A 13,201-nucleotide genomic window follows, 5' to 3' on the forward strand; every position below is an offset into this window, starting at 1 on the left:
ATATTAACAAATCATGTTGGTATTTATGGCCTTTGGTTGTGTCTTTTGGAAAACAGACTTTATCAGTAACCAAAGACATATTGGAACAAAATGTTTGATTTCTGAGTTTGTTGATACATATTATATAAAACCCAACATAACATGAAGAAGGAGGAAAACGGAAAATACCAACATCCACATTACTGTCAATGTATTTATTTTTATTGCTGCAGTAAACAGCGACACTTTTCACTAGTAATTAATTGTCAATATGGCAGCAGCAACTGACCTGAGAATATGAAGAGGGCAGTGCAGTCGAGCTGTGTAATGATCTGTGAAAAGGCCAGCAGCAGAAAGTGACAGCCACATGGAACCTGGCAGTAACACACAAACATTCACATGGGTGGCTGATGTTCAGGGTGAGTGTAATAATGAGGATGGAGAAATAATAATAATAATAATAATAATAATAATAATAATAATAATAATTAATAAGACATTACTTTCTTGCTTTCTTTATGTTGGAACATGACGGGCATTTCCAAACTGTTTCCAGAAGGTTGGCACCATGAAATTATCCAAAAAATCAAAACTAAGAAGCCATGCTTCTTTAAAATGTAATTAAATCAAACGAGTGTCATTCTGGTATCTGTCAAATCAAAACTTGCCCTTTGGATTTTCAAACTGAGAGTCATGATTTATCTCTCCAGCCTGCAGGTCTTCTCTCCCCCAGAGTCCTGTGGCAGTGTCCTTTACACCACTGTTTCTGATGCTTAGCTTTGTACTTGGAGATGTAAGACTTGGATGCAGCTGATTGGGGATAAAATCCATTCCATAACTGTTCCTGAGCTAATCTGAAGGCCAGAGGGGGGTCTGCAGCTACTGACTAAAGATTTTTGACAAACACAGAAACCCCCTTGCCCCTGGTGATTTTGCATAATTTGCCATTTCATGACTAACTTGAATATAGTTCTCAATTGCTTCCACTTTGTTATAATACCACAACTGACTATGGGACATGTAGTAATGAGGAAATTTTATGAGTAGACTTCCACAGCAAGTCATTGTTTCACAGCTTTTTGTAGTCTGTTTGCCTAAGTCCTTAATTTTAGATACAAGTGGACTTGGAAGTAATTGTAACACTTTAATTCAGTGATGGATTGATTGATGGATGGCTGGATGGATGAGGGTTCCATCTGGAGTAGTGCAAGCACTCAGCCTTCCTACAAACTGGGATGCATTGTTGCATTGAAGTTAATCCTAATTTGGGGTCTTTCTGCGTGGAGTTTATATGTTCTTCCTGTTCATGGATGGGTTCTCTGGCTTCCTCAAACTATCCAAAAATATAATTGTTATGTTTATTGGTCTGTAATTTGTTCTTAAGTAGGTGTGTGTGTGTGGGAGGGGAGGGGGGGGTGCATGGTTGTTTGTCATGTGTATCTCTGTGTTGTCTTTGTCCAGGGTTTACCCTGCCTCTGCAATGTCAAACTGTATAAAGAGCATTCCTGTAAAACTACTTTTTAAAAAATATTTAGCTAAATGTATTTAGGTGAATATTTTTTATGTCAAGTCCTGTAAGAACTGGGGGAAATTGACAGTAAGTTCTAAGTTGTCCAACCAATTCTTGCTGGGTTGAGAATGTTTAAATCCATCTGGATTTATTGATGTCAAGAGGAGATAAAGGTTAACTTCAGGAGCTGTGTGGTTTATATCTGAGTCAATAGTTTAGCGTGTTAAATTTCTGGTGAAACACTTCTTTCCAAACTCAGATAAATATCTCTGCACAAGTAAAGAGTTAAAACTATTTCTCAGATTATTGCAGGAGCTCGTCTGTTCAGACACGAAGACCCTCTGTTTTGCCGCCTCAGAATCTGATTGTCACATCTTCTCTTTGCTTGAACGCAAATGATGCAATTAATTATGAGCAATAGCAGCTGCGGTGTAGACTGGAAACCCCACTGGTGAGCAGATGATGCTCATCAAGCGAGAACAAAGCTTAACTGCTTGGAATGATCATGTCACATAACTGAAAACACTTCAAAACAGAGCATTTCAGGTGTAACAAACCTGCCTTCAGACAACATCACAGAAGGAAAATTAAGCCCTCCACCCCCTTGTGCACAAGCTGCTCAAGTGTTTTCTTTTGTTTTGAGATGTGGAAAAAAGGATGAAAGAAGAATTGTATCAGATTCAGATAGTTCCCCTTCTATTCAAGTAGGTAGCAAACCTTAAAAAGGTTAGAGGCATTTCTCTTTACCTTTGATTGTAGTCTGTTGAGCCAGATAAAGAAAGCATACTTTGCATTTGGTAAAAGAAAATCAATCATTATTTACAGAAAGGTATCCAACTGGACTACTTTGTACATCTATCATCAAATGTCAGACAAGAATGTCTGACAAACACCCTACCACACAAACTGGTGTAGAAAGTTACTCAAAGTTTCAACTAATTCCCTCAATGCATCTTTTCTTTTACAAGTTAAATGAGGCTGAAAGACAGTTGAAGGACTCATCACAGACTTGTATAAATTTGTTTTCTGGTTCTTTGGGGAAAACAGAGATATTTTCACTCGAGACTTGACATACAATTTCTTCGAGGAGTTGTAGCTGTGAGCAGAGACCTCCTCATGTCAGGACACCTTTGAATCACTTTTAGAGAACTCAAAAAACATCATAACCCTACAAATATAGACTGTCTTTATTTTTTAATCAGAAAGCGTGAACTATTAAATAGGGAGGCCTATCAGCCAATAGGAGAATCACAGATTGGCTAATTCCTATTGTATAGACTTTGACTTCCCTGTCCACAATATCTTTACTGCGGACTGTGAAAACAGACTTGGGATTGATGCTGCCCATGCCAACTATTCAAACAAAGCCATAAACCAAACCAGTGTCAATGTGAATGGTTAGTGAAGGTTCTTGGAGAAGTTCCCAGGAGTGTGTCAATAATTAAGTGCACACTCCATTACACAAGATGGAGCTTGAGAAATACCAGGATACAAGTTTTGTGCATACATAAAACTTCTATGTTTAGATTATGGTGGTTTATTTTAATTTTCCAAGCAGTCTTGAGTGCTTTATATAGAAGCCTGTAAGTACCAGAGTCAGATATCCATGACAAACTAGAGGCAACCATGACTTCATGTACCATTACACTAAACTCGAGAAAGCGTCAGGGTTTCTTCCTGAGGCTCCTGGTTTTCACTCTCCTCACAAATGCAACACTGGTCATTGTTTTAACTGTGAAGATTAAAAAACTGAAGTAAAGATTTGAAATAACAAACACAAAGTGGAAGTCTGCTGGAGAGAAAGTATGTAAAAAATGATATATTTAAGAAACGAGTTAGAGGTACACACAGGCTTTCAGTCTATAGTTGCAACATTTCCAACAACAAAAAGCAATAGTCACATATGTCTAAAATCACATTTCCAAGAGTTGAAAAACCTTTTGATTCAGTTGAAAAAGCAAATAAAAGGATAAATTTTATTATAAAGCCAAAGAGACCTAGAGGTTACAAACACAATGTTTTAATTTCAGATATCAAGAAGAAGATTCATTTTGATGATTTAATTTAAAAGTCTAGCATAGAGGTTTTACAATATGAAATCTAGCATTGATTTCATATCTCTGTACGCAGTATCAAAATTCCAAGACCTGCTTATACTGTAATAAATATTAGCGAATAACATAATTACAATGCATTCTTAATATTCGTTAGTCGTTCCTGACTAACGAATATTAACTCCAAGCTTTTCATTATATTACATAGATCATCTCTTTCCCCTCTTTTTGTAATTCTGCGACCATATCTGTATATTAGTGTTTACATTTGTCATCCTTGAAATCTTCTGAAGCCCATCATCTCATCTTGAGATATTGGGTTTCCATTCTCTCTGCAAACAATATTTAGCTTGAGGATAAGTAACTCAAACTGTGGTAGCTACGTGGGTGAGCACATTTGTGAAGAAGATTGGCATGTTTGGCTTTGAAAGGTGAAGAACTAAAAGCATGAGCCACTCAAAAATTAAGGCAGGTACGGCTAGTATGTTCCCTAGCCATAAATTTTAATTCGTAACACACGTGAAGAAAAGGTTGAATACAAATGGTTGCTACTCTTTCAGGTTATTTTCAAGAATAAAACAGAGAATGAAATGAAAATAAAAACTAGTATCATTTTCTCTTCAATTTTAGAACTGGTATTACTTCTTTACTTCTTATCTACCACTTCACAATATAAAAAAGGTTCAAAGGGTTTTATGTTAATTATTTTTGCAAAGACTGAGTTTCTCCACAGCAGAATAACAACCTACTAACCTGTCTTGGATGAGTAGTTGTTTTCCTCCTGTTCAAGAATATTGTAGCATTCTTCTTGAGCCTTCATGTGCTGCAACACCACAGCACAGTCTGGGTGCATGGCCTCCGTCTGAAGAGCAGAAAAAATCCAGTTGCACTTAAAATACACGACTGAGAGATAATGAATAAATACAGCATATCAGGAAAATTGTTTTGTTTTTGTTTTACTGGTCTTTTCTTCATACATAAAACTCAATTCGGGGTAAAAAAGTAAAATATTTCCACAATCTAATTTACTTCGGTGGTCTAGAAAAACTCCCTGATTATTTAAAGGTCACAGCCACAAGCAGAGTCTCATTGTGACAGCATAGTCCTATCATATCTGTCCTGTAAGTTTATGGAACAAATCTACTTTATACAAACATGATAGTGGCAGAAGACTTTTCCTCCTGAGGCCACACAATGAGTCATTTTAGAGTTTATCAGTATGAATAGGATCTGGAGCGCCTCGCATGACGCATGTCAGACTCTGACAGATGTTTTCATGAAATCATCAGACGCAGGTGAAAGAAACCCGATTGTGTGTGAGAGACTAAAGAGTGCCCTCTGAGAGTGAACTTTAATTATTGTTACCTTTCATCCTAAATGGCAGCTGTTTTCCCAACGTCGTCATTTAAATTCAATTATTGTCGTAATGAGGTCATTATCGCAGGGCGCCCGATGCCAATGGCCATTCTTTAATGAGCCTCCATCATTTACATTCAGTGTTTCACAGCAATGCAGAGGGTAGATTATTGTATGGTATTTGACATCCTGACTGTGGCATGAATAATTTTAGTTGACATTTAAAGATGGAGCAAGTTTCCTGTTATGTTCAGTTTAATTTTGGTTGCATGTGTAACGTGAATTTATACCACCATATTAAATCACTTCCAATTTTAGTAAATGTTTTCGTTTAGTCTGGGTTCAACGTCATTTCTATATTCCTATCTAAATGCTTCAATTTGGATCACATTAAGTGTAAATGCAGAACAAGCCCTATGGATGCTCATTTTGCACTCCAGTAATGTGTTTGGCTTGATGGACAGAATTTCACTACCCTTGATGCCTAAAATGGATGTACAGTGGAAAAGATGCTCAGACTCTCAAAGACCATTTGACTGCATCATTATTGCAAATGATGCAGTGAGGAAATTGTAAGTTAATCACAATCAATATCATAATTGTAATATTCAGCAATAAGACCATAATTAAAAATATTTCTGATATCTTGCAGCCCTTCCTGTGTAAGGAAGCTCAGAGTTTCTGACTCTGGGTAGATACATGTTGCTATAAAACTTATATCAACATGTTTTATATCAACACGTGTTGATATAAAACGGGTGAAATTTGAATCAAAATTAGGTATCAACAAAATATCAGTAACACCGATGTGTGATTAAACATAAATGAATCTGATATTTTTAACTGTGTATTTAATAGGTGTGTGGCAGGTGTTCTCTCTTTTGGACACATAAACAATACAATCTGAGCTGGTTTTAATACCATAAATCATTTACAACAATATTTACTAGCCTATTGTTAAACAGCTTTTGAGATATATTTGTGAATATAAATATAAAGAGATTTTGAGGCAGTTGAGTTTCCTCTTACTCTTTAGAAAATCTTTTACATTTTTATATACAGCGGTTAATAATTTGATCTAAAAGAGAATGGCTCTCAGAGAGAATGGTGTATGTTTTATTTCCTTGTGATTTTTTCTATCCTCCCTGAGAACTGCTTTCTTTTTTATATTTCTGCTAATAATAAAACAGCAATTTTCAAGCGTTTAGCTTCCAAACCACTAAATACCAAACACAGGAGTCTGAAAAACCAAGAAAATAATATCCTATAATTGAAGTCTGGAAAAAAAGTAATAAAAAAAAAAAAGCTTTAGCAGCACTTATTCTCAGTAGTTCTTTCTTTATCTCACAATGTCATGAAGGAATTTGCTCCCCAATGTGGCACAAGTTCATTGGGCACTGCACAAATTTGTTTCTGTTTTCTAAAGGGCTTGGTAAACCTCTTCATGTCCATGTAAAGAATCTGATTTATACTATTATTCATACTATTCCTAACTCATCTGAAAAGCCATGTTCCCCTCAAATACAGTTTGCTCTTACCAGGAATTAATGCTCTGAAGAAGAGGAGAAAAAGAAAATACTGAATAAATCACTTCTTACCAAAACACCAATTCTTTTTGTCCCTGAGAGATAAATTATGTACTCTGAAAAAACAGCAGATCTCTCTTCAGTGCGCTTTTTTTGAAAAGCATCTTTGTTGTTTACATCTTGTTAGGTTCTGGCCTATCATTTTCATCACCTGCTGTGTGTTTGGCGCCTCCCTGTGTCTGAGAGTGTTATTGTCCTTGGCTCAAGAAAACTAGAGTTTACCCAGGAGTTCAGCATCCAATCAGTGACCGCAAGGTGCCAAAGTGGGGTGGCTGCACCAAATAACCATTCACCATTGTGATTCCCAAATCACCATTTTTCCACCTCCATGCTCAACATTTGGTATGTGTTCTTTGGTTTGGAATGCTGTTTGTTTTCTAAAACACTTTGTTTTGCATTTTTGGTGAAGCATCTGTATCTCACCCTCATATGTCCAAAACAGATTATTCCAGAGGTCTAAAAGATCTTGACAATTACACTTTGCTAAACTAAAATTTCAGCCACTTAGCAGAGCAGATACTTTCTTCTTCAGCTTTTCCAAAGAGCAGATACTTTCTCCTTCAACTTTTCCAAAGAAACCATCCTTTTTCTTCCCCCCCCCAAATGTTTTGTGTTGTACTTTAAAATTTAACATAACTAAGACCGGTGGAACCATAGATGGAGCTCTTGGGTTTTGCGCAGTCTGACCTTGGGGGTCAACACCATGTTGGAGTGTCCTTGGGGAAAGATGTAACACATCGCATTTCCCTCCAACTGTCTCCGCACTTGTTTTTCTTTTCTTTCAAATAGAAAAACTAACATTTTTGTTCTTTTGTAACTCCAAATTCTTGCCTGCATCTCTTTTCTAGAAGTGGGCTGCTGACATTCATTATCTGGCCACAAAAATCTATTGATTTCCTTGTATGTGGAAAAGAAAAACACACTGTCAATCGGCAGGGCACTGACAGGATGCAGAAGAAAAAAAGATGACAGCATGTTTCCTCATTTTGGCCTCCATACTCCAACTACCTGTGGCCTTTAGAATTGATTTAAAGGTTTTGCTACTTGTTCTGCAAGAAGAGACTTGCCTGAGGCAGTAGGTAATTTGATGTCAGGGCTCAAAAGCTCTAGAAGAATTTCTTGCAGGATATAAGAAGAGGAACCTCACTAAGTCTGTGACAGATTAACAGTTTCATTTGTTGTTTGAGTTACTTTTACTTTGGCTGTTTTCATTTCTGCTTAATTTCTATTATTTATCACCAATCCAGTTCAATGTTAAATTGTTTAGATACTTGTATCATGCTTGTAAAATGTCAACAGTTTTAATTACCTTTGTAAATCATACCACCAGAAAAATATACAAATGTCAAAATAAGGTGATTCATGTTTGTGTGTGAAGGGAAAAAAATGATAAAATATGACATCTGAAATCCTTCAAGATGCAAAAACACTCAAGTGTGGCCACAGCTGGTGGAGATGAAATGCTGTGAAGTTCAGATGAAATGGAATAAGAGCAGAATATTATTCTCCTTGAATTACCATCTTTGTTTGAAATTCAAACAAAAATATGTGTACTTTCACATGAGTGGAGGAAAAAATTCATAATTTTCCTTTGTAGCTGTCAGTCTGTAGAGTGTCCGATGTTAATGGAGTCACAAGAGATGTTTGTTCTTTTCTTTAATCCATTACATTAGATATTCTTAAAGTTTCTTAGAGCTTTTTAAAATGATTGATTATTTTTGTTGGTGTAAAAACAATGCAAATGGTAAAAAAAAAAACATGACAAATAGGTCGAAAACATAACCTTTTTATTGGGCGTTCATATTCCAGAGGAAGTAGAACTCTAGAGATATTGTGAGATGCCCATTGAAGGAATTATGACACTAATTTACATCTGACACAACAAACAGCAGGAATAGCAGGTGAGTAAAGTCAGGTCGTAAATTCACATAAATGTCTGAGGAGTTCAGGAAACTTTATGAATTAACTCATTATCAGTTCACATTGATTTTAATGAGTAATTCATTCATGAGTTCTCTAAAAGGTTGAGATAAAAATAGATAAGTGACTATGTTACAAAGGTCAACATTAAAAATATAACTTTCTTGTTTTACAAATATATATTGAGATCTAATATATTGAACTGTCAATTTTCATGCAAACGCTCGGTGCTTTATTTTATTTGGTAGTGGAAATTAACTTTAATTAACCTTTTTTTTCTTCTTTTTGCAAAACAATAGCTACACCCATTGGCATATGTATAAACTAATCTATAAGTTAGGTAAATCGGAAACTGTCGCCTTTACTCACCGTTTCCCAGAGCGCCAGCTGCAGGAGCAGAGCCAGGTGAAGAAAGCTGTCCATCCTTGAGCGTCCAGAAAGCAGCAAACTCACCCGGGAAAGGAATTGCGCTTCCCAAAGTAGTCTCAAGAAGCAAATTAATAAATAAATCTGTACTTAAATAACTCTTCAAGAAGGAACACAAATATGTGCTTCCCTGGCAAGTGTTGGAGGCAAGCAAGAAGTGAGCGGTTCACTGGGAGGTGTGTGGGAGGTCCGGGTGGCGCTACAGTGTCCGAGGGGTGAGGATGAGGCTGGCCGCATGACGCGCGGAGGAGAGCCGCCGCTGCACTGAGCTGAGCTCCGCTGCTCTCCTCCTCAAAGGCGGCGACAGAGACGAAGGAGGAGGAGGTGGAGGGTGGGAGGATACTCAGCTGAAGGAGTTACATCTTAGCTATTGAGTGTACTGAGCAAAAGTCCCAAAGTACTTATTATATTTTGCTTTTAAGGTGCTTTTCATCTTCAGACTTCCGACTTGAGGAAGGTTCTGATATTTTTTTTTACTTTGGCTACTTTTACACTAATTTCTAGTCAGGCAGGCTTTCCTGAGTCATTCCAGGTTAAATAAAAATAAATATCATTTTAAATAAATCTCTAGTCACTAAGTAACAACCCAAGGTTCTGTACAAGGGGTGTCCAAATGGGCATTTTCAGCCCCCTGAATAATTTTGTGTTGCTATAATTTGTAAATATGCAATCAACTAAAATCTTCCTGAAATGGAAAATGTTTGGTACAACAAAGGGTATATGTCTTAATGTACCAATGTTACTTTTCAGTGACATTTGGTAGCTCATCTAAGTAGACTTGAGCACCATTATTAAACTTGGCTGCACAAAGCTTTTATGTATGATAAATATTTTAAATTTTGATTGTCACTTGATTTAATAGTTGGATTATTTTGGACTGTGTATATTTGTCAGTAATGGTGTTCCGTAAGCAGTTGATTTTTTTTGTGTGTTTATATTTGTTGTTTTTCTGTCTGTCGTGTTCTTTGTGCACTGATTATCCTGTTTACTCATAAATAACAGTTTGACAGATAGAGAAAATTTGATTTTAGCTCTAACCAGGTGAGTCCATAAAGACATTCTCTAAACAACTGGAATACCTCAACTCACCACATGACGATCTCGCAGATCCTGGCTCATGTCTGTTCTGTGTTAGTTCCCATTTATTATGCTTTCCAGACATTGTAATCTTCTGAAGATTATTTCTTGGCTCTATTTCTGTTTTTTGGTCCTACGTTAGAAGACTTATATCATTTTGTCAGATTGTACGTGACTGAAGATGAGTTCAGTTCTGGTTTCCACTAAACCATTAGAACTTGTTTACAATTTTTAATAACTTCCTGAACAAATTCTCAACTTTTATGTGCAAGACTAAATTGCTGGTACATAAAGGACTCATCTGGTTATCTCTACCACAAACCCTTATTGAGGAATAGCATGAATATTGAGAAGATGGGTCCAAAAAATTTACATTTTTTATCAGAAAGAAGTACAGTAAATTATTGGAGGATGAGAATGTGATGGGAGATGCAAAGTTCCCAATGCAGAGGCTGGAAAACATACTTAAAGAACATTCTTAATTGAATAAACATAACACAAATCATGATAAATGAGGAGTATATTAAGAAAAATACAAGGAATGCTGCTAAAGCTCTGCTCTAAGTAATTATAGAGGATAGTAGTGATGGAAAATAAACAAAAAAATGGTAAACAAAAAAAAGTTATATCAACACTTTAGAGTTCAGACTAGAAACACAGATGGGATCAATGGAGAAGTCTGGATTGAAGGCTGGGAAACCATTTCACCCTGAACATAATCAGAAAAGAAATGATCAAATATCCAAAAACATTGAAGGACCTTTCAGACAAATGTCAGGGAGTGATTCACAGTCAAATAAACCAAATATAATCCGTGGCTTTGAACACTTAAAGTCCAAACACTGCCAAAACAAATGCAGGAAATGAGGAACTATGGAAAATAGTTTTGTTTGATATCTGGCATTTATCCAGAATGCATCAAACTGTGAAATGAAAAAATCACTAGAAATTCTTCTGCAGTAACCATCATAAGTTCATTGTATATTTTTATGCAGGAACATTGATTTTAAACAAACCATCCCTGCCTCATAATCAAAATATATTGATAACTAAAGCAATAATGTAGCTCTTAGTCTTTTTCTGTCAAAGAAATAGCTTCTTTGATAGAAAAAGACATGTGTTTATGTTAAATATGTTTTTCACTGCTGGGACGCAAGATTATATTTTATAAAAGCAGACGATGCCTTATGTGTCTGTGCTATGCTATTGGGTACATTCCTCTGGAGAATTGCTCCACTACTCAGGACATTTTAAATAAACAGAATATACTTAAACAACTGACAGCTGCCCACAGAGCAACACTGTGTCTGTGTGCGTCTGTGTGTGTTGGAGGCATGATTGATGATTTGCTGCACTTTTGGCAGATTCACCAGACCACCGGCACTGAACATCCTGCAGACAACAGCACCTGTAGAAAGCAGATGAAGTTTGGAGGGACTTTATACAGTGACTTGTTTTTTTGTTGTTTTTTTTGCATTCATGAACACTGCATAGCAGAAGCCCAGCGATGGAATAAGATTTAAAATCATGCATCCATTTTTGTTTGAAGTTATGTTTATGTTCGTTATCCATGATCAGAGCAATAAAGGTAGTATGACTTTTAGAGTTGCTGCAGGATAACTTAATGCTTTGTTAAAGACAGCAGATAAGTTTTAAGTTTTATCCAGGAGGCAGTTTATTCTTTGAGACCCACGTTAGGTTGATAGGTATTTCCATAACAACAGGTTGTTTGGTCTGTACATAGACATTTAGTCTAATCTGCATGGTGAAACATTGACTCCGGTCTTTGTCCATCCTGGTTGGCTTCAGTTTTTAGCTTTTTCATTATTGCTCTGAATATAGCTATGCACAAGTTTTGGTAGTTAACAATTACTTATCAAGATTGACATATGTGCATTACATAACTGTCCGTGTAAGGTGTGGCATCCATGACTTTGTTAAAAGCAATTATATCTTAATGTAGGATTTTTTTTCCTACACAAAATAAATAAACTCAAACAAAATAGAAAATTTTTCTACAATTTTAGAGTTTTTAATTTCTTCTACTGTAAAGAAAGTGAATTGCTTTTACACATCTTTTCTAGGTGTGTGTTTAGTTAAAGATATTCAACAAGTAATAATATGCATTTCATTCATTTGATTACAGGTACTTTTTAAAACTAACCTTTAAGCAAGTAGTAAATATACATCGCATTAAACCCATAGATTTGTATTAAAAAGTTTTTGTTTTTCCTTGTATGATCTAATATTTTAATCTTCTAAAAAAACTCTAAATGTTGTGTTTTATTTAACTGTGAACAGGGAAATTCTAATAATTAGTGCAATAATAAATTATTGATAAAGCTTTGAAAGTATCAGCTTGTTAGTAATTAATCATTATTTAGTATCTAATTTATTTAAAGTTTCCTGAAATAAATATGCTTTATTCTAATTTATTGGCCACAAATAATTCCTTTTAATAGCAACAATTGTATGTATGATTCAATGTGTTTTGTGTATTTTTATTATTAGCATTATTTGCAGCATCTCTACATACAAATTCAAAAAATGATGCTAAGAGTTCTTGTATCAGCCAAATGTAGCTCTTTCTGATGATGTTATGTCTGCAGATTTAGAGAGTTTTGTGAGTCTCTTAACTTTTAACCTACAGTTCACATCCTTTCTGTTTATCCAGATTTGCTCTTTTTGGGTTGGCCCAGCTGAGCCTTAAACAACAACATTCCAGCTTACTCTGTGTGTTTGCTTTTTGTCATTTTTGGACACCTGCTGTTTCCAGCTGCGCATCCACGCACAGCTCCAAGAGATGATCTGAATCTGCAGAGGAAATGTCTGAGGCCAATTTGTCACGTATCATTTACTTGTTGTTTACTTTGTCAGTAAAAAGACTGGCTGTGATGTTGTAAGTTAAAAATACAAGATGCAAAGTCCAAAATGTGGAACCACTGACATTTTAGCCATTTTGTAAATTTGAAATTAATATTTGTAATTATTATTTTCTATTTTAGCTACTGGAATTTGGATACTTTATCTTATTTCTGCATATGTACCAATTTGTGCCTTTAGTAAAGGTGATACATTGAGACATAACATCTTGCTTTTAAGGATCTTCAAGACTACTACATGTTTTCAAACAGGTTAATTTTTAGCAATTAGTTGATTGTACAAAGCTGGAAGTAAAAACAACAACAAAAAAGTGTTTTCTTTATTTTACAGTGAGTAGTTTGTTTGCTTGGATTCCGTGTCATCATAATGTACTTTCCCAACTACCTAATTACCTGGAAGTCAAAGTAAAC

At 35.6% G+C, this 13,201-nt stretch overlaps 1 protein-coding gene across 1 annotated transcript in view; it reads right to left on the bottom strand.

Annotated features, from left to right (window-relative positions):
• The window catches only part of LOC102233404 (pituitary adenylate cyclase-activating polypeptide type I receptor-like), a 33,798-nt gene extending 24,717 nt beyond the window's left edge, over positions 1-9,081 (bottom strand). Inside the window, exons 1-2 of the mRNA XM_005802327.2 lie at positions 8,775-9,081; positions 4,297-4,405 (exon numbers count right to left, since the gene is read on the bottom strand). Coding sequence (XP_005802384.1) covers positions 4,297-4,405; positions 8,775-8,828 — 163 coding nt within the window. The 5' untranslated portion in view covers positions 8,829-9,081. The remainder of the gene's footprint in view (positions 1-4,296; positions 4,406-8,774) is intronic.
• Between the last annotated feature and the right edge of the window lie 4,120 nt (positions 9,082-13,201).

This window comes from Xiphophorus maculatus, chromosome 9 (assembly GCF_002775205.1).
Source record: "Xiphophorus maculatus strain JP 163 A chromosome 9, X_maculatus-5.0-male, whole genome shotgun sequence".
NCBI classification, from domain to species: Eukaryota; Metazoa; Chordata; class Actinopteri; order Cyprinodontiformes; family Poeciliidae; genus Xiphophorus; species Xiphophorus maculatus.